This window comes from Mandrillus leucophaeus, unplaced genomic scaffold, assembly GCF_000951045.1.
Source record: "Mandrillus leucophaeus isolate KB7577 unplaced genomic scaffold, Mleu.le_1.0 Scaffold185, whole genome shotgun sequence".
In the NCBI taxonomy this organism is placed as follows: domain Eukaryota; kingdom Metazoa; phylum Chordata; class Mammalia; order Primates; family Cercopithecidae; genus Mandrillus; species Mandrillus leucophaeus.
Window position 1 is genome coordinate 546,713 of NW_012101865.1, and position 21,101 is coordinate 567,813.

General features: G+C 51.2%; 3 protein-coding genes across 9 annotated transcripts; 2 read left to right on the forward strand and 1 right to left on the reverse strand.

The window, feature by feature from the left end:
• Positions 1 to 138: 138 nt before the first annotated feature.
• Positions 139 to 9,482, forward strand: PITHD1 (PITH (C-terminal proteasome-interacting domain of thioredoxin-like) domain containing 1). Of its 2 annotated transcripts, XM_011977828.1 has the most exons (6): positions 139 to 413; positions 788 to 831; positions 1,216 to 1,293; positions 6,916 to 7,020; positions 7,557 to 7,665; positions 8,529 to 9,482. In XM_011977828.1, exons 3-6 carry the CDS (start codon positions 1,253 to 1,255, stop codon positions 8,628 to 8,630), a joined length of 357 nt encoding a protein of 118 aa, XP_011833218.1. In that variant the 5' UTR covers positions 139 to 413; positions 788 to 831; positions 1,216 to 1,252; the 3' UTR covers positions 8,631 to 9,482. The 2 variants fall into 2 exon arrangements, with proteins under 2 accessions (XP_011833218.1, XP_011833217.1); XM_011977827.1 differs by lacking the exon at positions 139 to 413 and having other exon boundaries at positions 782 to 831.
• Positions 9,483 to 11,742: 2,260 nt separating this feature from the next.
• LYPLA2 (lysophospholipase II) lies at positions 11,743 to 16,136 on the forward strand. 6 transcript variants are annotated; one of them, XM_011977832.1, is made up of 10 exons: positions 11,743 to 11,854; positions 13,254 to 13,357; positions 13,601 to 13,632; positions 13,756 to 13,821; positions 14,307 to 14,354; positions 14,466 to 14,536; positions 14,670 to 14,743; positions 14,829 to 14,930; positions 15,032 to 15,209; positions 15,286 to 16,136. In XM_011977832.1, exons 2-10 carry the CDS (start codon positions 13,280 to 13,282, stop codon positions 15,300 to 15,302), a joined length of 666 nt encoding a protein of 221 aa, XP_011833222.1. In that variant the 5' UTR covers positions 11,743 to 11,854; positions 13,254 to 13,279; the 3' UTR covers positions 15,303 to 16,136. The 6 variants fall into 6 exon arrangements, with proteins under 6 accessions (XP_011833222.1, XP_011833223.1, XP_011833221.1 ...); XM_011977833.1 differs by having other exon boundaries at positions 15,289 to 16,136; XM_011977831.1 differs by having other exon boundaries at positions 15,032 to 15,205.
• Positions 16,137 to 16,196: 60 nt separating this feature from the next.
• GALE (UDP-galactose-4-epimerase) lies at positions 16,197 to 20,283 on the reverse strand. Its single transcript, XM_011977840.1, has 10 exons — positions 19,750 to 20,283; positions 19,478 to 19,593; positions 18,665 to 18,778; positions 18,272 to 18,448; positions 17,625 to 17,738; positions 17,469 to 17,535; positions 17,290 to 17,375; positions 17,102 to 17,179; positions 16,750 to 16,864; positions 16,197 to 16,606 (listed from the first exon to the last, which is right to left on the reverse strand). Exons 1-10 carry the CDS (start codon positions 19,868 to 19,870, stop codon positions 16,548 to 16,550), a joined length of 1,047 nt encoding a protein of 348 aa, XP_011833230.1. The 5' UTR covers positions 19,871 to 20,283; the 3' UTR covers positions 16,197 to 16,547.
• Between the last annotated feature and the right edge of the window lie 818 nt (positions 20,284 to 21,101).

Below are 21,101 nucleotides of genomic sequence, written 5' to 3' on the forward strand. Positions count from 1 at the left end.
AGCTCCTGGGGGGATGCACATAGGAGAGAGAAAAGCAGAAAACAAAATGAGGCTCCGGCCGGCCAGCTCAATGGAAGGGCTTGGGGCGGGCGGGGCGGGGTGCGCGTTTGGCCTCGGGCCGTCGGTCTACTCATTCCTGATGTTAAAAATAACGACAGCCTGGTTGCCAAGCGCTTTTCCGTGCCTGTCTCCTGCCAGCTCTTTGGGAGGCGAGCAGCGTTGAGTCTCCCCATTTTGCATATAGGGAAACTGAGGCCGAGAGGGAACGGGGACGGTTTTGTCAAGCTACGCAGCCTAACGCTCTTCCAGGGCTGTGTGGGTTAGAGAGGATGGCCGTGAGGGCCGTTGGACCATTGGTGCTAATGGCTGCCTCATCATATTACCTGGTGAAGAAGAGCCTAGGGAGATGAAAGGTGTTTCCCATATAAACAAAGGTTCTTTATATTGTGGGGTCGCAGACCCCCTTGCTATCTATTTGAAAACAATGGACCTTCTCCTCAGAAAAATGCACGTAAGCACCTGCCTTTCAGTGCACACTTCAGAAGGCTCTTCGACCCTGGAAATTCATTCATGGGCTTTTTATTAAGCACCTCCCACTTGGATGACCTGTGGCTGTTAGGACACTGGATAAGACTGATTAGCTTCAAGTTAGTAAGTCTTGGAAAAACAAGGGAGAGTGACTATTCCCATTGCACCCCAGTTGTAGAACAGGGTGGGAGATGCCTGAAATTGTAGGCTCTCAGCAAATATTTGTTGCTTTCTCCTCCCCCCTCCCCATCCCCTCCAGTTTGTTGAAAGTGATGCAGATGAAGAGCTTCTGTTTAATATTCCGTAAGTATCTCCTTGGTGCCTACCTCCGGCTAAATAAGCTGTACCCAGTTGCCTCCTCAGATGGATTCATTCACTGGTGTCAAGAGCACACATTTGCTTCTTGAAATGGGATAAATTAATTTAGTGGGTTTGAGGAGGAAGGCATCATAGCTTTCTTGGTGCAGACTGGAAACAGATGTAGTTGTTGAACAATAACTGAGAAATTGAGGTAAATTTCTTAGAATTGTAGAATGCTAGAGGTGGACAGGATCTTAGAAATTATCTAGTACAAGTTGACAGATGAGTAAACTGAAGCCCATACAGGGGAAGGGTCTTGCCCAGGGTCACACAACTAAACAGGTATTCAAACCCAGGTTGACAACCTTCTCTTTTGCATTCTGGCAGATTTACGGGCAATGTCAAGCTCAAAGGCATCATTATAATGGGAGAGGACGATGACTCACACCCCTCTGAGATGAGACTGTAAGTGGCAAAAGCTTAGGCCCTCAAGGAGCTCCTCTGGTAACATTTTATTCCAGAGTGGTAACATTTTATTCCAGAATAGTATCATTTTTCTTCTTACCGCGTTTAGTATTTCCCCTTTTAAAATATCTTGGCCCTGTTCTCATTCTGCATTGGACTACACATATTTCTTCCTGAATTAATGACTTTCTTAGATTAAGAATCTTTAGGCCCAACAGCTTGTCTCATATTTCAAAGTGCATACTATGATACGATTCATTCAGAGAGCGTTGTGTAAATGTCATTTGTTGATGACTTTGCAGTTTTCTTAATAACTAGCTGCAGATCTCATGTGATCTTTATGGATTCTATTCTTGGGGTTAGCTTCAACATTTTTCCTTGCTGTTTCATATAGTAATGATCTTATGTGTTTTGTTGACGTGGAATTACTCCACTTGAGTTTGTGTGGCATTTAGTTAGCAAAGTTGTGTATACTTCTTGCAACGCTGAATCTTTTGCCAACAGAGTTAGTACCCCTTTTGACAACTTACCTTATTCCAGAACAGCCTTCCTAAAAGAAAGGGAAAACTGCTTTTTGAGTGCTGGGGAAACATACAAGAAGAACTTTACATTTAAAAAGTTCAGGCCGGGTGCAATAACTTTTCCCACAAAACCAATAAAAGATGACATATAGGTCGGGCACGGTGACTCACACCTGTAATCCCAGCACTTTGGGAGGCTCAGGTGGGCAGATCACCTGAGGTTCAAGACCAGCCTGGCCAACCTGGTGAAACCCCGTCTCTACTAAAAATAAAAAAATTAGCCAGGCCTGGTGGTGCACACCTGTAATCCCAGCTACTAGGGAGGGTGAGGCAGGAGAATTGCTTGAACCTGGGAGGCAGAGGTTGCAGCGAACTGAGATCTCTCCATTGCACTCCAGCCTGGATGACAGAATGAGACCCCATCGCAAAAGTAGTAATAAAAACAAATAAATAAAAACTTAAAATCCTAGAGGCTGGGCATGGTGACTCACGCCTGTAATCCCAGCACTTTGGGAGGCTGAGACGGGTGGATCACAAGGTCAGAAGTTCAAGACCAGCCTGGCCAAGTTGCTGAAACCCCATCTCTACTAAAAATACAAAAATTAGCTGGGCGTGGTGGCACACACCTGTAATCCCAGCTACTCAGGAGGCTGAGGCAGGAGAATCGCTTGAACCCAGGTGGCAGAGGTTGCAGTGAGCCAAGATCGCCCCACTGCACTCCAGTCTAGGTGATAGCAAGACTCCATCTCAAAAAAAAAAAAAAAAAATTCAAGTCCCAGCACTTTGGGAGGCTGAGGCAGGCGGATCACTTGAGGCCAGGAGTTCAAGATCAGCCTGGTCAACATGGCGAAACCCTGTCTCTACTAAAAATACAAAAATTAGCTGGGCGTGGTGGCACAGGCCTGTAATCCTAGCTACTAGAGAGGCTAAAGCATGAAAATCACTTGAACCGGGGAGGTACAGGTTGCAGTGAGCCAAGATTGCACCACTGCACTCCAGCCTGGACAACAGAGTGAGACTCTATCTCAAAAAAAAAAATTCATCTGAAAAATTGATTAATTTAAAGGACTTTAGAGAGATTTAAGATATATTGTAGTTGAGTATTAGAAATATGAATTTGGAAGCAAATACATGTGTTTAATCATTTTAAGGAAATAATACCTTTGATGCTTTTGGAGACTCATTTACTTGGAAGATGATGGACTGACCTGAGAATATTAGGCATCCATACTGCATTGTGATTTAGAGTGTGGGGTCTGGAGTAAACTGGGTTCAAATAATGGCTGTACCACTTGCTACCTTCATGACTTTGAGACCTTATCTTCTATGGATTTTCTGGATTTTCTCATATCTAACATGGGAATGGTAACAGTGCATACATAACTATAAGATTGTGGAGAGGCTTAAATGAGGTAAAACATGTAAAGAGCTTAGATTAGGTCTGGAACACAGTAAGTGCCCGATTTTGGGTGAACAGGTACAAATACATAGCGCTCAGTTCTAAGCACACTACATGTATTATACTTTATCAAATGTAAGATGTCATTGATTGTAAAATGTACCATTATATTATATACAGTTAATACAGAAAAAAATGCTATTTAACTATGACATGCCATGGACACATCCAGAAAAGTTAGATTGAGAGTATTAAATCAGGGAAGTTTGAACACAGATGAGGTGTTACGTGTTACTAAAGAATTACCATTCAGCCAGGCGCAGTGGCTCACGCCTATAATCCCAGCACTTTGGGAAGCCACGACAGGCAGATCACCTGAGGTCAGGAGTTCAAAACCAGCCTGGCCAACATGGTGAAACCCTGTCTCTGCTAAAAACACAAAAATTAGCCGGACATGGTGGCAGGCGCCTGTAATTCCAGCTACTCGTGAGACTGAGGCAAGAGAATCACTTGAACCCAGGAGGCAGAGGTTGCAGTGAGCTGAGATCACGCTACTGCACTCCAGCATGTGCAACAGGGCAAGACTCTGTCTCAAAAGGAAAAAAAAAAAACTTACCATTGGGCTGGGCACAGTGGCTCATGCCTCAGTCCTAGCACTTTGGGGAGGCCGAGGCCAAAGGATCACTTGAGCCTAGGAATTAAAGGTTATGGTGAATTAAGATCATAAGATCTTATATTGTACCCCAGCCTGGGCAACAGAACAAGGCTTAAAAATATATTATTTATTTATATATTTTGAGATAGGGCCTCACTTTGTCACCTAGGCTGGAGTGCAGTGGTGCAATCATAGCTCACTGCAGCCTCTACCTCCTCAGCTCAAGCAATCCTCTCACCGCAGCCTCCCAGGCAGCTGGGAATACAGACATGTGCCAACATGCCCAGCTAATTTATGTATTTTTTTGCAGAAATGGGGTTTTGCCATGTTGCCCAGGCTGGTCTTGAACTCCTGGGATCAAGCAGTCTGCCCACCTCAGCCTCCCAGTGTGCTGAGATTATAGGAGTGAGCCACTGCACCCAGCCTAAAAAAAATTAAAAAGAATTGCTGTTAATTTTGTTATCTGTTGATGTTGTCAATTATTGTAAAATGGTATTACGTATATTTTGTTTGTTTGTTTGGAGATGGAGTCTCTGTCACCCAGATTGGAGTGCAGTGGTGTCATCTCGGCTCACTGCAAGCTCTGCCTCCTGGGTTCACGCCATTCTCCCACCTCAGCCTCCCGAGTAGCTGGGACTACAGGCGCCGGCCACCACGCCTGGCTAATTTTTTGTATTTTTTAGTAGAGACGGGGTTTCACAATGTTAACCAGGATGGTCTTCATCTCCTGACCTCGTGATCTTCCCATCTCAGCCTCCCAAAGTGCTGGGAATTACAGGCATGAGCCATGGCGCCCAGCCACATATATGTATTTTTTTAAAGCCCCCGTCCTTCCCCCTCCCCTCCTTTTTTTTTTTTTTTTTAAGATGAAGTCTCACTTCTGCCCAGGCTAGAGTACAGTGGTGCAATCTTGGCTCACTGCAACCCCCGCCTCCCAGGTTCAAGTGATTCTTCTGCCTCAGCCTCCCAAGGAGCTGGGATTACAGACGCCTGCCACCAAACCCGGCTAATTTTTGTATTTTTTACAGAGATGGGGTTTCGCCATGTTGGCCAGGTTGGTCTCGAGAACTCCTGGCCTCAAGGGAACCACCGTGCCTGGCCTGAAAGCCCTTTTTAACGGTATATATTATATATATTTATTATTATTTTTTTAAGACAGAGTTCTGCTCTGTTGCCTAGGTTGGAGTGCAGTGGCCCAATCTTGGCTCACTGCAACCTCAGCCTCTTGGAGTCAAGCGATTCTCTTGCCTCAGCCTCCTGAATAGCTGGGATTACAGGCACACGCCACCATGCCTGGCTAATTTTTTTTTTTAGTTTTAGTATCGACAGGGTTTCGCTGTGTTGACCAGGCAGCTCTCGAACTCCTGACCTCAAGTGATCCAGCTGCCTCCGCCTCCCAAGGTGCTGGGATTACAGGCGTGAGCCACCCCGCCTGACCCATACTGGAATATTTATAGGTGAAATGGTGTGTCTGGGATTGCTTTAAAATATTGAACTTAAACAAAATCGGGCTGATATAGGCAAAATCTACAAAATGTTGATCATTGAAGATGAGTGAAAAGTATGTGGAGATTCATTATGCTCTCTCTGCTTTTATGTAAGTTTGACCTTTTCCATAGTAAAGTGTGTTTAATATATGCATTACTTAGAATTGATAGAATTTCATCTCCATACCAACTGTGTGGAATATGTACTATTATTATTCCCATTTTACAGATGAGGAAACAGAGGTTAAATCAGGTACCCAAATTTACTCAGCTGGTAAGTGACAGAGCCAGGCTTGAATCCAGAAAGTCTAACTCTAGATTTTAACTACAGCGCCATACTGCTCCTCATTATGCCGCTTATAAATGTTCACTATTATTATTCTTCTGTGGTGCATCATTCTTAGAAACACTTTGAAGTAACCATTTGCCTTCTTAAATTACATGATTTTGCTCCAGCTAATATCGAGGCCTCTTCTGTGTGGGTGTGTTAATAAAACACCCTGGAATTGGTGGGGACATGTGGCTTAGTCTTTGGGAATTTGTGGGTTATAGAGACAGCTACTTTTTAGATTACTCTTTGAAAAACATTTTCTTCTCTAGCAGTTTACTTTTCATGTATTTTGAGACGGAGTCTCACTGTCATCCTGGCGGTAGTGCAGTGGTGTGATCTCGGCTCACTGCACCCTCTCTAGCGGTTTAGATGTGAGATTGCAGTCTTTTGTGCTCTTTCAAAATGGAAATCCCCATGTTATAAATTTTTTAAGAACTGTAAGGCGACTGAGTGTATGGCGTAATTTTTGGACACAAAATGATTGAGCATTGGGTTACCTGATCTTTTATGTCTTAACTGTGTGTAATATGTTTCTGCCAAAGTATGTATTTTTCCCATGAGTAAGCTGTTTTATTTAATAACATCCTCAGTTTGGTCTGAATGTGCTGAGTTGTTTATTTTCTCCATGCATTTGCTGCATGTGACCTAGTTTGAGCCGTCTCTTTGTGTATTGCTTCTCATGTGATATTAACCCACTCAAAGATGCCATGGGGTTATGTTGCAGATCTCAGCTCTTTTTTTGTTGGATTAAAGATATTTGTAGGCTGGGCGCAGTGGCTCATGCCTGTAATTCCAGCACTTTGGGAGACCGATGTGGGCAGATCACCTGAGGTTGGGAGTTAGAGACCAGCATTGCCAACATGGCGAAACCGTGTCTTTACTAAAAGTACCAAAATTAGCTGGGCGTCGTGACGTACACCTGTAGTCCCAGCTACTCAGGAGGCTGAGGCATGAGAATCACTTGAACCTGGGAGGTGGAGGTTGCAGTGAGCTGAGATTGCACCATTGCACTCCAGCCTAGGTGACACAGTGAGACTGTGTCTAAAAAAAAAAAAAAGAAGAAAAAATATTTGGAGATACTTGTATAAAATGTTATTTCTAAAATTTGACTCCCAAATTCAGTCTTCTATTGATAGAACCAAAACCATTTAAGCAGTCAGTAGAAAGTTTTGAAAACCTGAAACGTGATAATGCACATTTCTTGACTTTTCTTTCCTTTCCTTTCTCAGGTACAAGAATATTCCACAGATGTCCTTTGATGATACAGAAAGGGAGCCAGATCAGACCTTTAGTCTGAATCGCGATCTTACAGGAGAATTAGAGTATGCTACAAAGTAAGCACTGGGCCTGTCTTCCATTCTCTGTGGCTTCTTATAGGGCTTGCCATTTGTTTGTGGCCAGTCTCCTGCTCTCTTAGCATTGGAAATGAGTTAAAACAGTGAGGGAGACTGGATCTTTGGCTTGGTCAATTTTTGGCAGAGATTTCAGTGCAAGCCACAGACTTGTTAACTTGTAAGCAATTGGCAGATCTGAATGAACTCCTAGGGTGGTTTTAGGAAAGATGTATCTCCCATTAGTTTAGGTTAACACTAAATGTGCTTTAGAATCCCTGCTGGGTTATGCAGCATTTCTCATTCCTGTTCCTTGAGGGCAGGAGCAGTGTTTATCCCTACTGTCTTGGACAGGATCTGGCAGGTGCTCAGTAAATGGTCATTGAATTAATTGCCTGTCCAAAGGAGAAGGAAGGACTCAGGAGCTCTGACTTTGCCTGGCTTTTACAAGCTGGAGCTGAATTATTGTTTTACATGGTGGTGAGATACTCATTAAACTATAATTCATACCTTCTTTCCCTATTCCTGTCGTCCCCTAGAATTTCTCGTTTTTCAAATGTCTATCATCTCTCAATTCATATTTCAAAAAACTTCGGAGCAGATACGACAAAGGTCTTTTATATTGGCCTGAGAGGAGAGTGGACTGAGGTAAGATGGAGTTGGAAAGGTTGTGCCCTCATGTCTACATATCTGCACACTGTGGTGATGGGAGCGGAAGGGAAAAAAGCAAGTGTCACAATTACTCCCAGTTTGTTATTTCTCTTGGTTTTATCAGTATGAACTTTTCGTCTCATTTGACAAACTACAGGTATTTTTAAGGGGGTTGAAACTGTTATTTTCAACCCCCTTAAATATATAAAATATATATATATATATGTATCTTTTTTTTTAATATATCTTGGCTCATTGTGATCTCTGCCTCCTGGGTTCAAGTGATTCTCCTGCCTCAGCCCCCCACCCCGAGTAGCTGGGATTACAGGTGCCTGCTGCCACGCCTGGCTAATTTTTTTGTATTTTTAGTAGAGACGGGGTTTCGCCATGTTGGCCAGGCTGGTCTCGAACTCCTGACCTCAGGTGATCTGTCTGTCTCAGCCTCCCAAAGTGTTGGGATTACAGGCGTGAGCCTCCGTGCCCAGCCTGAAATTGTCATTTATATTCACAGTTTTCTCCTTTCAAATGCTTTCATTGAGTATTTTTGATAATCTTTTCTATTCATGCACCAGGGATAAGATAATACGATAGACAGGTTCCTGTTCGCATGGTACCCCCATTATAGTAGAGAGACTGAATCTTCAGAGTTACAGGGTGAATCATTGATCTTTGCAGCTTTCTGAAGTTAAAAAGTATCAAAATTGGGAGATATTAGATGCTGACTTCTAAGTATTAAAATCAGGCGATATTAAATGATGACCCCTAGAAATGAACCTGAATAAGGACTACTGCAATGTGTGTGGTGTGGGAAAGGACAGTTCTTCTAATGGCTGGCTGACCCAGCCTCAATTTTCTTGCAGCTTCGCCGACACGAGGTGACCATCTGCAATTACGAAGCATCTGCCAACCCAGCAGACCATAGGGTCCATCAGGTTACCCCACAGACACACTTTATTTCCTAAGGGCTGGCCAAGGCTCCCATAGAGGTGCTGTGTCAGTGAAGATGTACGACTACCTGTTGGGAAGGACAAAGGGATGAGGCTCCACAGAGAGTTGGCTGCCACAGCCTCTGCCAAGCTTTGTCTTTGGGGCTTGCTGCAGAAACCTGGCCTACGGAAGATACGACACCACTGGGAGGGTTGTGTAGGTGCCAGGGGACCATCGTTGTTCTCTAGGGCGCTGCGGAAATTGGGTCTTGGGCTGGGTAGCATCTGGCAGTCATGGATAACGTTTGCTTTTCCAGTCAATGTGGCCATGTGATTCCAAGTGTCATGTTGCTTTGTGGCAGGATTGTTGTGTGACTTGTTTTTTGTTTTGTTTTGTTTTTTTTAAAGGAAACTTTGTGGGTTATAGGAAACTTTCTGACGCCTCAGGATTGTGTTAATAGTAGCCATCAGGAGGGTCTCCAATTAAAACACTTGTTCCTGCTTGCTCCTTTCCCCTCTCATTGTTCAGCATTCTTGTCAAGTTGCCCAGCTTGGAGTTGTCTGTCACGCACATGTGTCCTGTGGTTATAGCTAGAAGGTCAGGAGTCTCCTGCTGATGCGTGATAGCTTAAGCTTGGGGAGAAGGTCTTTTCCACTGCCTAGCTAAGCAGTCTGGGGAGAGCATGGGGATCATTTCTGTGTGTGTGGGTAATCTGGTCGGTAAGATTGAGACTTAGTTAAGATTTCCCTTGGAACTTCCTTAATGTTTATTAGCTTCTAACTAGTGTTGTAAGTCCAATGCCAGAATTTGGAGATCTGAGTTCTTCTTTTCATGGCTTTTATTCACTGTGACTAATAAGCTTCCTAATAAATCCTTGCCAGACTTAATGTTTGTATTTTCTTTTGAGTTCTTGATAGCAGTGATGCAACTTTCATGTCATGGGGAACTGTACTGAACTTTGAAATTTTTTGTTGTTGTTTTGGACTAGGTAGATTATAGGAAGTGCCACAATTAAATCAAGACTGGATCAGTTTTTCCAGGAAAGGTCAAGCTTAATTTTGTACAGTAGACCAAAAACACTCCTACACCCATATATAGTAAAGAAGAAGGTGGGGTTGAAAACCTGTATTTCACAAAAATTAGCTGGGCATGGTGGTATGCACCTGTAGTCCCAGCCACTTGGGAGGCTGAGGTGGGAGGATCACTAGAGCCCAGGAGGTCAAGGCTACAGTAAGCCATGATTGTGCCACTGCACCCCAGCCTGAGGTGACAGAGTGAGACCTTGTCTCAAAACAACAACAACAACAAAAACCCTATATTTCATTTTGCACAAGGGAAGTAATTTGTAGAATGACATTTACAAAAATGAGGGAGAACCGATTCTGGAGCTTATCAGAAGAAATGAGGGTGAAGAAAGTAATTGAGCAGCTCATGTGGTCTGCCAGTGGACCAAAGACTTTGGACTTAAAACTCAGTTCAGCAATTCAAGAGAATGTAAGTATCTAAAAAGGGGATTTGATATGGTCAGTATTCTCTCCTTTGCAGAAAACAGGAACAGGTGATAAAGGGAATTAGTGTTGAATCTGATCCTTTTGGGAGAATTCGTCTGAGGGATTGGCCCATGCTGCTGTTTGGAGGATATAGCCACTGTTTCTCCAGCTTGTCCTAGGAAAACTCTGCCACCACCAAACCTTGTTGGCCCTCAAAATTTCTAAAATGCAGCCTGAAATAAATCAGAATACAAATGCTGTTCTTGAAAAGCACGAAGGGTCCTATTCACTCAGCCACAGCCTCTTTATTTCAGTTGGATCATTTTTTGGAGTTAAAAGAAGGGCTATGTTTAAATTTGGAGTAGGGGGAAAAATAAAGTTAGAAATCTTAGAGCAGATGAGCCCTTCACTAATTCCACTAATTAAAGCATTAATCACAGCTCCTGGGACTGAACCTCTGAATTTGAAGCTTCACTGAAGAATTTGTTGTAAGTGTCATGGTGTCTCAGGTGATTGAGGTTGCAGGAGGAACTGTTCATTCTTCCATAAGTGGGGACATTACCCTCCTTTTTCTTTTGACATTCAGTCCCGAGTCCTTGGCTTGCGGTGGTCCCCTAGGCCCAAAGTTTTCTGCCCTGAATCCTGGTATTGTAGGCTCCCTGACCTGTTGAGTACTTAGGACCAAATTGCCTCTGGGCCTGGGGGAAGTGCTTCGTTGAGCTTTCAACTTTGTACTGTTTTCTTTCTGTTCAAGGAAAACACTAGTATAGGTTAAGCTGGCAGAGTGAGTCCTAAGTGACTGAGGGGCAAGTGTGCCTCATTTCCTATTTGCAGATCCCCACACATTCTCAGGGACATGCTGCTTCAACTCAGTTTGCTTCCCTTCTGACTTTTATGTGGTCCCTGATACCTATTTCCACTTCAGCTTGAAGGCAGCGTTTTGTGCACTGTCTGCATGACATTGCTTGTGAAGGGCAGCGCTAACACTGCCAGTGCCTGTCCAGCTCTTCTGATACGGCTTTTGTATTTTTCCTAGGTCCTTTTTTGCGTGATTAACGCATCATGCTGTGATTTTACTGTATAAAGCATGTTCACACAACTTCATTTAAACCTACCAACAAAGCCGTGAAGGAGGCAAGGTGGTTATTTTATATCTCAGGAAGCAGATCCAGAGAGGCAGAATTTCAATGGAATCCCGAGGTCGCTGTTTACTTGCTTCCTTGAACCTCAGTTTCCCCGTCTTTAAGGCTGGAGAACTAGATCTGTAAGCTCTCTTCGGTTCGGAGTGTGTCATTCCATTCATGATCCTGGAATAGGGCATGAAAGCCAGTGGCAGACACCCGAGACCTTAAGAAGTGTGTCCCATACGGATGGCAAGGTGGTAAAGTTTATGCCAACAATAGTGTGAGGGATGCCTCTCCTTCCGGGCAGCCCTCCTCCAGGAGGCGCATGGGTGGTGGTAGCAAGTGGGAGTCTTGGGTGCCCTGTCTCGATTCTACAAGGTGGGAGCGGGAGAGAACCCAGCCACTGCACGACTGAATGACAGGGAGTGGCCCCACTGCCTCCAACATGGCAGCCTCTATCCAGCGAAGCCGGGTCCCCGCTTCCGGGTTCCGTACTGCCGGCCAGGCTACTTCCGGCAGCGCGATGGCTGGGTTCCCGGGACTCGAACGGAAGTTCCGGCGGGGGCGGCCGAGGGGGAAGAGTGTGTGTCTGCGGGAGAAAGAGGAGAATTGCCCAAGCGGCCTCGGAAGCCCCAGGGAGTGGAGGTAGCCAGCCGGCGGCTGCGGAGGAAGGGCATATGGGGGAGGTCGGCCTTGGGAGGGTCCCGGAGAGCGGGGAGGGGGACCGCGATATGGGGAGGATGGGGGTGGGGAGTGAGGTGCGAAGGCGCTGTCCAGTCTTGGGGACTTCGGGAGTGGAGTGGGGCTAGGCAAGGGGGTGTCTGGGTATAATGGGACAGACTTCGGGGTCGAAAGTAGAAGAGCCCATTGTGGGGCGGGGGCTTCCCCAGAGTCAAAGGTACAAAGCCCCATTGTGGGCAGGTGCGAGTCCCGGGTCGGGGTAGAAAATGTTACTGGGGAGGGTGACCCTTGGTCAGAACAGAAGTTCCCATTGTGGAGAGCAGGAGATCCTGGGTCAGGGTGGAAGTTCTCAAGGTGTAGAAGGAGACAGATCGGGCCCCAAGGAGGGAGCCTGGGCGGGAGGTGCAAGTCCCCATGGTGGAGAAGGAAGGGAATCGCAGCTCAGGGCGGGAGGTGCGTTCCCCAGTGGGAAGAGGAGCCCCGGGTCACAGGTGAATGATCCCATTGTGGGGAGCTGCCCTCAGGGGCCAGAGATGGAAGGTGAGGCCAGTTGGGAGGGGTGGGCAGGCACTTGGAGGCAGGTAGTGGAAGCTTCCGGCGAGTTTGGAGGACGCCGGCGAGTTTGGAGGATGGGGAGGGGCCAGCCAGCCTGACATTCTTTTGTGTGTTTGGGAGTCCCAGAGCGTGGTCAAGCCGGGGCTCGTTTGCAGTCAGTGGCAGCAGCAGCAGGTAGCTCCGTTTAGGGGGGCGTGGAGCACCAGTTTGGGGTTGGGTGGAGTTCTTAACGCTATCTGGGGACATGGGCAGCCCCCTGGGGGTCTGAGAATGGATGGGCCAGAAACTGCTGTGAAGGCTGGATGCGGGCTGGGTCAGGTGAGGTTGAGATGGGGGTTGGAGGCGGCACTGAGTAGGGGATGGAAGCTCCTTTCCCTGGCATTTTTCTCTGTATTTCCCATAGGGCCGGGAGCTGGGGAGGCAGGGACCCAGGGATGATTGGAGAGGAGGGGGAAGGCACTGACCCCTGAGGAGTTAGAGGGGGAATGAAGCAGGCGTGCCGCTGCCTCCCCTCTGCCCCCTGCCCTACAGTCCCTGTGCCCTGCCTCTGCCTGTCTCCAGCAAGCTCAGATCCTGTGGTTGGGCCAGAACCAGAGACACATGTTCTGGGCCACTAGGGTGGCTGCCTTTGCCTTTCAACCCTGGAACTGAGGCAGACTTCCTTCCCCTGTGCCCTGGGACTTCTTGCCTATTTGTGCCCAAGACAGAACCTGGGTGCTGTGTGGGGCTGATGGCCTGGTGGCCTCTTGGGCCAGGCGTGTGTCCTGTGCCTGGTTTTGCTCTTGACCGCCACCCCTAATGTGTGCAGGCCCCCGCCGTGGAGCCGTGTGGTGTATGTGTGGTAACACCATGTCTGTGCCCCTGCTCACCGATGCTGCCACCGTGTCTGGAGCTGAGCGGGAAACGGCCGCGGTAAGGGTCCCCTTTCACGCACGGCCAGACACTGTGGGAGCGGTTGGAGGACCAGCTGGAGGGGGTGTGGGAAAAATGGAGGTGGCAGTGATGAGCAGGGAGTATCCTGAGGCCAGGAGGCTCAGGGTAGTAACCTGTTTGCTACCTGGGTTCCTCCAGATCCTTGGGGGTGGGGGAGGGGTGGGCAGAAGTTGGAGAACCTAGAGGGAACCTTCCTGTCTCCCCATTTCCACCCTTTTCCAGGTTATTTTTTTACATGGACTTGGAGACACAGGGTAAGTGACTGAGGAGGGGTGCCTCTTAAGGAGGGGGCCTGGGCCCAGCAGTGGACTGGAGAGGCCTGTACGTCCCCTTCTCTTTCTACCACATCGGAGCCTTTTCTCCCGTCCCTCCTACAGGCACAGCTGGGCTGACGCCCTCTCCACCATCCGACTCCCTCACGTCAAGTACATCTGTCCCCATGCGTGAGTGTCACCCCAGCAAGGGAGGGGCTGAGGCTGGGGATCATCTGGGGGTGGTCCTGGCATCCCAGGCCTGTTCTCTCCTGTCAGCTGCATCCTGGGGCTTGGGCTCAGGGCAGTCAGAAGTGGCATTTTCAGCCTTAGCTCCTGTGGAGCCCCCAGGAGTGGGGTCCAGCACCAACCCCCAGCTCGAGGGCCTCCTAGACCTGAGCTCTCCTAGAACCCACACCTCCCTTTGCCCCTTCCCCAAGTACTCACTGACTAGCTGGGACCCCGTCACACCAAGCGCTGGGCTCTGCTTCTCCATTGCTGGTGCTTTGCTCCAACCACAGCCTCCAGCCCCACGTGGCAGGTTGCCTGGCAACACCTTAAACACAGGCCCTGCCTGCTGGGAGGGCCCCCAGGGGCGGCGCGGCCCCACTCTGGGCTGTGGGCTGTGGCCTCGTCATTCCTCCTGAGCATGCTGGGCCCTCTGGCTGTCTCCCCAGGCCTAGGATCCCTGTGACCCTCAACATGAAGATGGTGATGCCTTCCTGGTGAGTCTGGGAGCAGGGCTAGGCAGGGGGACGAGGACACTTGGGCTGAGGGAGCTACAGGAGGCTGGCCGGCTGGGGTTTTCTATAGCTGCCTGTGCCTCTACTCCCCAGGTTTGACCTGATGGGACTGAGTCCAGATGCCCCAGAGGACGAGGCTGGCATCAAGAAGGCAGCAGAGAACAGTAAGACCCCAGCCCCTCCTCTGCTTCCTCCTGCCCCCGCCCCCCAGAAAAGCTCTGGGCGGTTCCTCAGCCTGGCTCCGTTCTTGGGCCCCTTGGCAGCTTCCCCCCACCTAATCATGCCCCCTCCCCCCAGTCAAGGCCTTGATTGAGCATGAAATGAAGAACGGGATTCCTGCCAATCGAATCGTCCTGGGAGGCTTTTCACAGGTGAGGGGAGAGGGATGGGGGTGTGGGGGGTAGGGGTGGCAGGTGAGTGAGTTGTGCCGTCATGATTCCTCCCTTCTCCCTCCAGGGCGGGGCCCTCTCCCTCTACACGGCCCTCACTTGCCCCCACCCTCTGGCTGGCATCGTGGCGTTGAGCTGTTGGCTGCCTCTGCACCGGGCCTTCCCCCAGGTGAATGTCCCCACTGACCCCCCCACCCTTTGGGTCTGCATCCTTGTGGCTTGGGGACTGCTGCAGCACTAGCTTTGCCCTGAGTCCTATCCGGCCCCCAGGCAGCTAATGGCAGTGCCAAGGACCTGGCCATCCTCCAGTGCCATGGGGAGCTGGACCCCATGGTGCCTGTACGGTTTGGGGCCCTGACGGCTGAGAAGCTCCGGTCTGTTGTCACACCTGCCAGGGTCCAGTTCAAGACATACCCGGGTGTCATGCACAGCTCCTGTCCTCAGGTCAGTGGGGGACCATTTCCCACTCCCACTTCTCTGCCTCCAGCCAGGAACCTCTCGTGATCCCCTCTTAATCCCCTCAGGAGATGGCAGCTGTTAAGGAATTTCTTGAGAAGCTGCTGCCTCCTGTCTAACTAGTCGCTGGCCCCAGTGCGGTGCCCCAGCTCATGGGGGACTCAGCAAGCAAGCCTGGCACCATCTTGGATCTGAGCCGGTCGAGCCCCTGTCCCCACCGTTCCTGACCTGTCCTTCTCCCACAGGCTTCTGGGGCAGGTGGCAAGGCCTGGCCTTTCTTCCTGGCCTCAGCCACCTGGCTCTGTCTGCAGCAGGGGCAGGCTGCTTTCTTATCCCATTTCCCTGGAGGCGGGCCCCCCTGGCAGCAGTATTGGAGGGGCTACAGGCAGCTGGAGAAAGGGGCCCAGCCGCTGACCCACTCACTCAGGACCTCACTCACTAGCCCCGCTTTGGGCCCCCTCCTGTGACCTCAGGGTTTGGCCCATGGGGCCCTCCCAGGCCCCTGCCCCAACTGATTCTGCCCAGATAATCGTGTGTCTCCTGCCTCCACTCAGCTGCTTCTCAGTCATGAATGTGGCCATGGCCCCGGGGTCCCCTTGCTGCTGTGGGCTCCCTGTCCCTGGGCAGGAGTGCTGGTGAGGAGATGGAGCCTTTTGAGGGGGGCCTTCCCTCAGCTGTTTCCCCACACTGGGGGGCTGGGCCCTGCCTCCCGGTTACCCTCCTTCCCTGCAGGCCTGGAGCCTGTAGGGCTGGACTGAGGTTCAGGTCTCCCCTCAGCTGTCTCACCCCCACTTTGTCCCCACTCTAGAGCAGGGAGGCCGTGGGGGAGGAGTTGTGTCTCGTCTTCTGTCTCCATGTGGTTTTTGGGTGTTTTTCTTGTGTCCTGGATTCCGATAAAATTAAAGAAATTGCTTCCTCAGTGCTCAGGCCTGGCTGATTGTATTCCAGGGGTGGATAGTGACCATCTGTGAGAACCTGCCCCAGTGTAAGAAAACTTGTTTTTATTTTTAAATACTTTGGAAAGCTCTTTCAGAGCAGTATAAATGAGTGCCTGGGAGGAGGAGGTTTTGTTCCAGAGCCTTGCCCCCTCACTCGCTCTTGGGGGTCCTGATGAACTCTTGGACCCTGTGGAAGATAAAGCGTTAGAGACCTCGGCCTCCTGGTCAGTGGAGCCCTTGGCCTCATGCCTGGTGGGATGAGTGGGCCCAGCTGGGGTTTGAGGTAGGGGAGGCCGTGGCTTGGCCCCAGCAGCTCCAGGGCCCTGGGTTCCTGCCAGAGGCTAGAGAGCAGGCAGCTGCTGCTTTTCCTGGTCCTTGGTAGGGGAGGGTCCTCAGGCCTGCGCGCCAAAGCCTGAAGGATTCTGCTTCTGCCAGCGCCACAGATCCTCACCTGCAACACGGCGAGGTGTGTGCTCAGGACCCACGGTGGAATGCAGAGCCTCCCCCTACTCCACAGCCTGCCCTGGGTGGTCATGCCCAGATCTGATCAGCCCCTCCCTGGCCCCTAACTGCAGGGGTCCGGCCACCACTCACACATCCTGTCCAGTCCTAAGGCTGCTGTCCACCCCAGCTCCTTGTGGGCCAGGCTGGGGTTGGCGTAACAGGCTGCCACATCACCTTCCCGCCGTGCCACCACCTTGTACGGGATCTGGAAGACAGGAGGTAGTTGGAGCTTAGCTGAGCCGGCCCTGGCCCAGCTGCCGGCCAGGTCTTTAAGAAGCGGAAGTGCAGAGCAGCGGCTCGTCCGCAGGCACCTGGTGCTGGGTGCTAGGCAGGCTGAGACTGAGCAGTGCCAGGTGCCCACAGGAGAGGTGAGTGGGAAGGGCCAAAGCTGCTGTGCTGCTGAGAGCTGGGTGGGGTGAGGTGGGTGGGGCAGGGGGCCTACCTTCTTCCCAGAGGCCTTCTCCATAGCTTGGACCATCTGCAGCACTGAATAGCCTGTGCCCGTGCCCAGGTTGTAGATCTGCCCCGCAGAGAACAGGGTTTATGGAAGGAGCTGGACTGACCACCCCTCTGGGCCTCTCTGCCTGGATCTGGTCCCTCCCCTCCCTCATTTCTCCCTTCTCTTCCTACCCGGCAGCCACACTGCTCTTTCAGCTTCCTCAAGGCTGCAATGTGGCCCTTGGCCAGATCCACGACATGGATGTAATCCCGGACGCCTGCAGAGAAGGGAGTGTGTTGGATGGGGAGTCTGTTCCCCCTGACTCTCCCTCCTGGCTCCCACTCCTAGGTCCCCCTGGTCCTAGGCTCACCTGTGCCATCCTCTGTGTCATAGTCATTGCCAAAGACATTCAGGGCCTCCCGTCGCCCGATCGCCACCTGGAGGTAGAGATCAGGTCAGTTCCCCTCAGATCCCAGGCACCAACTAGAACCCCAGGGTCACTCCTGTCCCTTCCCTTCTGCCTTACCTGGGAGATGTAAGGCATGAGGTTGTTGGGTATGCCCTGAGGATCCTCGCCGATGCAGCCAGAGGCATGGGCACCTGTGGGGTTGAAATAGCGCAGCAGCACTGCGTTCCAGGTCTGTGGGATGTGGGTCAGGCGGTGAGGCCAGAGGCACAGGCAGTGTGTCCCAACAACCCAGAGCCCTCCCCATGCCTATTCTGTTTTTTTGAGATGGAGTCTCACTATGGCCCAGACTGGAGTGTAGTGGCCTGATGTGGCTCACTGCAACCTCCGCCTTCCAGGTTCAAGCAATTCTTATGCCTCAGCCTCCGGAAGAGCTGGGACCACAGGCACACACCACCATGCCGGGCTAATGTTTGTATTTTTAGTAGAGATGGGGTTTTACCATGTTGTCCAGGCTGGTCTCAAACTCCTGACCTCAGGTGATCTGCCCACCTGGGCCTCCCAAAATGCTGAGATTACAGGCATGAGCCACCGCGCCTGGCCAGTTGCCTATTCTTTATCTTTAGAAACAAGCAGGGGATGGGGCCCTCCACTGCGACTGCCTGAGCCTTAGCTTCCTCCTTAGCGGGGGTGTTCAGAATCCCACCCTCAGGCTCAGGGTGGGCCATCAATCAGTGGAGTCAGGGCGCTATCAAGGGGGCCCTCACCTTGTCTGCCTGGCACAGGTCCCGGATCATTTCCTCGATGAAGAACTTGGACTTGCCGTAAGGGTTGGTACAGCCACCCGTGGGGTGGGCCTCGTCCAGGGGCAGGTACTGGGGGTTCCCGTACACAGTGGCTGAGCTGCTGAACACCAGGTTCTTCACCCCATGGGCCTTCATGATCTGGCCATAGAGAGGTGGCGTCAGTGGCCTCCGCCTCACACATTACTCCCACCCTGTTACTCCTCCACAGGAGAATGGGGCTGAGGTGGGGAAACTGAGAGTGGGACATAAAGACCTGAGTCCAGGATGATAGAGCTTGGGCTCTGTGTTTGGCACTGCCTGCCAGACTGGGGCCCAGCTGGACACCCTCCTAATGTCTCTGCCCTGCCCTCTCACCTCCAGAAGCTGGATGGTCCCAGTCAGGTTAACTCTGTAATAATCCAGAGGCTTCTGCACCGACTCGCCCACAGCCTTGAGCCCCGCAAAGTGGATGACCGCCATAAAGCTGTGCTGCAGGGGCGACATGGCCAGAGATTGCTCTACTGGCCTTAGTCCTTGGCAATGCCCCCGGCCTGCCTGCCTGCACCTACCTTTTTTTTCTTTTTTTGACAGTCTTGCTCTGTTGCCCAGGCTGAAGTGCAGTGGTGCCATCTCAGCTCACTGCAACCTCCACCTCCCGGGCTGAAGCCATCCTCCCACGCCAGCCTCCCGAGTAGCTGGGACCACAGGTATGGGCTACCACACCCAGCTAATTTTTGTATTTTTCTGTAGAGATGGGGTTTCACCGTGTTGAGCAAGCTGATCTTGAACAACTGGGCTCAAGTGATCTCCTCACCTCGGCCTTCCAAAGTGCTGGAATTACAGGCATGAGCCACTGTGCTCAGCCTGCACCCACCTTTTTTTTTTTTTTTTTTTTTGAGACGGAGTCTCGCACTGTTGCCCAGGCTGGAGTGCAGTGGCCGGGTCTCAGCTCACTGCAAGCTCCGCCTCCCGGGTTTACGCCATTGTCCTGCCTCAGCCTCCCAAGTAGCTGGGACTACAGGCGCCCACCACCTCGCCCAGCTATTTTTTTGTATTTTTTTAGTAGAGACGGGGTTTCACCGTGTTAGCCAGGATGGTCTCGATCTCCTGACCTCGTGATCCGCCCATCTCGGCCTCCCGAAGTGCTGGGATTACAGGCTTGAGCCACCGCGCCCGGCCTGCACCCACCTTTTTGAAGAGACGCTGTAGTGCTCCCTGGTCCAAAATGTCCATCTCCTCAAACTCCACAGAGCGGCCTGCCAGCTCCTGGACCCGCCGCAGGCTCTCAGGCAGGGAGCCCCCTCCTGGTAGGGTACATGTAGGCCACATCATCACGACATGGGGTGCTGTGTTCCCAGGGACTAGCCAGACACACGTTCCCCACCCAGTGGTGGAGGTGGAATCCAGAGTTTTGCTTCTGCCATCCCCTCAAGTAGTCCCAGCCCCACTGCCCCGCTCACCACGGAAGGCGTTATGGAAGTTGTCGATGACCACGGGCAAGTAGCCAGCCTCCAGCAGCTCCAGCACCGTGTGGCTGCCAATGTAGCCAGCGCCACCTGTTACCAGCACCTTCTCTGCCATGGCACCTGGCCCAGGATACAGAGTCTCAGAGGTGGCTTGGGCTGCCCGCTCAGAGCTTCCTTCCCACTGGAATCCTGTCCCCTACGCTCACTTTGGAAGGAGGCAGCAGTGTGCCCTAGGTACCAGGCTGGCTCAGAAGTCAGCCCTGGGGCAAGTCTGGATACTATCACCTTCTGGCCTTAGGAAATTAGCCTCTTGGTCTCAGTTTCTGCCTCTGTAAAACGGAGCTAATAACTGTATAAACATCATGAGGCAGTGTGAGGGTTCAGTGAGGTGATCTTAAGGGCCCACCACAGCAGAGCTGGGGAGACTGACACAGGCACCTTATTTTCTAGTTCCACTTGTCTTGGAGTTGGAAAGATGGAATCTGAGGATCCACACTTCTTTCTCCAAGGTGACTGAGGAGTGGAGAGTCCTGGGCAGAAGGAAAATGGCAGCAGGATTGGGACTCCAGGGTCCCAGGAAGGAGTTCTCTCTGCTCAGACCCAGGCCTGTCCAATGCCTCCACCTTCGCTAGGTGTAAATTGGCACCTAGGCTCAGTGACTAATACTTCCTGCTCTAGGCGGCCCCCACCCCCTTTCCCTCAAGGGTCAGCTAGGAGGAAGCAGGAAATAAATCACATGGTCTCAAGGATGAGGTCTTTGCCAGGCAGGCTGAGGCCAGCTCAAGGGCAACCACACCGTGGTTGGTCCTGGAGCGGGCCCCACCCAACCCTCGCTCAGTCTCTGCCCATGCCAGGGCCAGCCCGGTCACTCCTGGCTCGGAGTTAGGAATGCCGCCCAACTTAGGCCTCTCTGGGTAGGCTGTGTAGACGTGGACTTGGCCAGGTGCGCACCTCCACCCTGAACAAACTGCGGGCAGAACGGGCGGGACGGGGAGGAAGCCCCAGACACTGAGGCCTTTCATTCCCAGCGACCGGGCCAGCTGCCGCCTTCCTCCACGCTGCCTCTATCCCCTTTTGGGCTCACGCAGCTCCAACTCACTTGACCAAGAGCTCTCTGTGTGCCAGGCTCTGTACCGGGCACTTTTGCATGATTTTCCTGAATTCCCCCAGCATCTCGGTGAGGCAGGTGTTATCACCGGCATTTTACAGATACAGACACTAGGGTCAGAGAGGTGAAACAGTTTCCCTTCGGTCCCACAGCTGGCGACAGCGGGCTGGAATCTGGATCGCCAGGCTTGCAGCCCGGCCCCCTCCCCAGGCGGCTCGCCCTTCCCCCACCGTTCCCC

Bases quoted from the DNA above. Each gene is read 5' to 3' on its own strand.
- GALE (XM_011977840.1), bottom strand. From the start codon at position 19,870: ATGGCAGAGAAGGTGCTGGTAACAGGTGGCGCTGGCTACATTGGCAGC. The intron at 18,779-19,477 runs GTGGGTGCAGGC...TCGCCCCTGCAG, and splicing joins TACAGCGTCTCTTCAAAAAG to CACAGCTTTATGGCGGTCAT. The intron at 16,865-17,101 runs GTAGGCCCCCTG...CCTGTCTTCCAG, and splicing joins AGAAGGCCTCTGGGAAGAAG to ATCCCGTACAAGGTGGTGGC.
- LYPLA2 (XM_011977829.1), top strand. From the start codon at position 13,280: ATGTGTGGTAACACCATGTCTGTGCCCCTGCTCACCGATGCTGCCACC. The intron at 13,358-13,600 runs GTAAGGGTCCCC...ACCCTTTTCCAG, and splicing joins CTGAGCGGGAAACGGCCGCG to GTTATTTTTTTACATGGACT. The intron at 14,744-14,828 runs GTGAGGGGAGAG...TTCTCCCTCCAG, and splicing joins TCCTGGGAGGCTTTTCACAG to GGCGGGGCCCTCTCCCTCTA.
- PITHD1 (XM_011977828.1), top strand. From the start codon at position 1,253: ATGGGAGAGGACGATGACTCACACCCCTCTGAGATGAGACT. The intron at 1,294-6,915 runs GTAAGTGGCAAA...TTCCTTTCTCAG, and splicing joins CACCCCTCTGAGATGAGACT to GTACAAGAATATTCCACAGA. The intron at 7,666-8,528 runs GTAAGATGGAGT...ATTTTCTTGCAG, and splicing joins TGAGAGGAGAGTGGACTGAG to CTTCGCCGACACGAGGTGAC.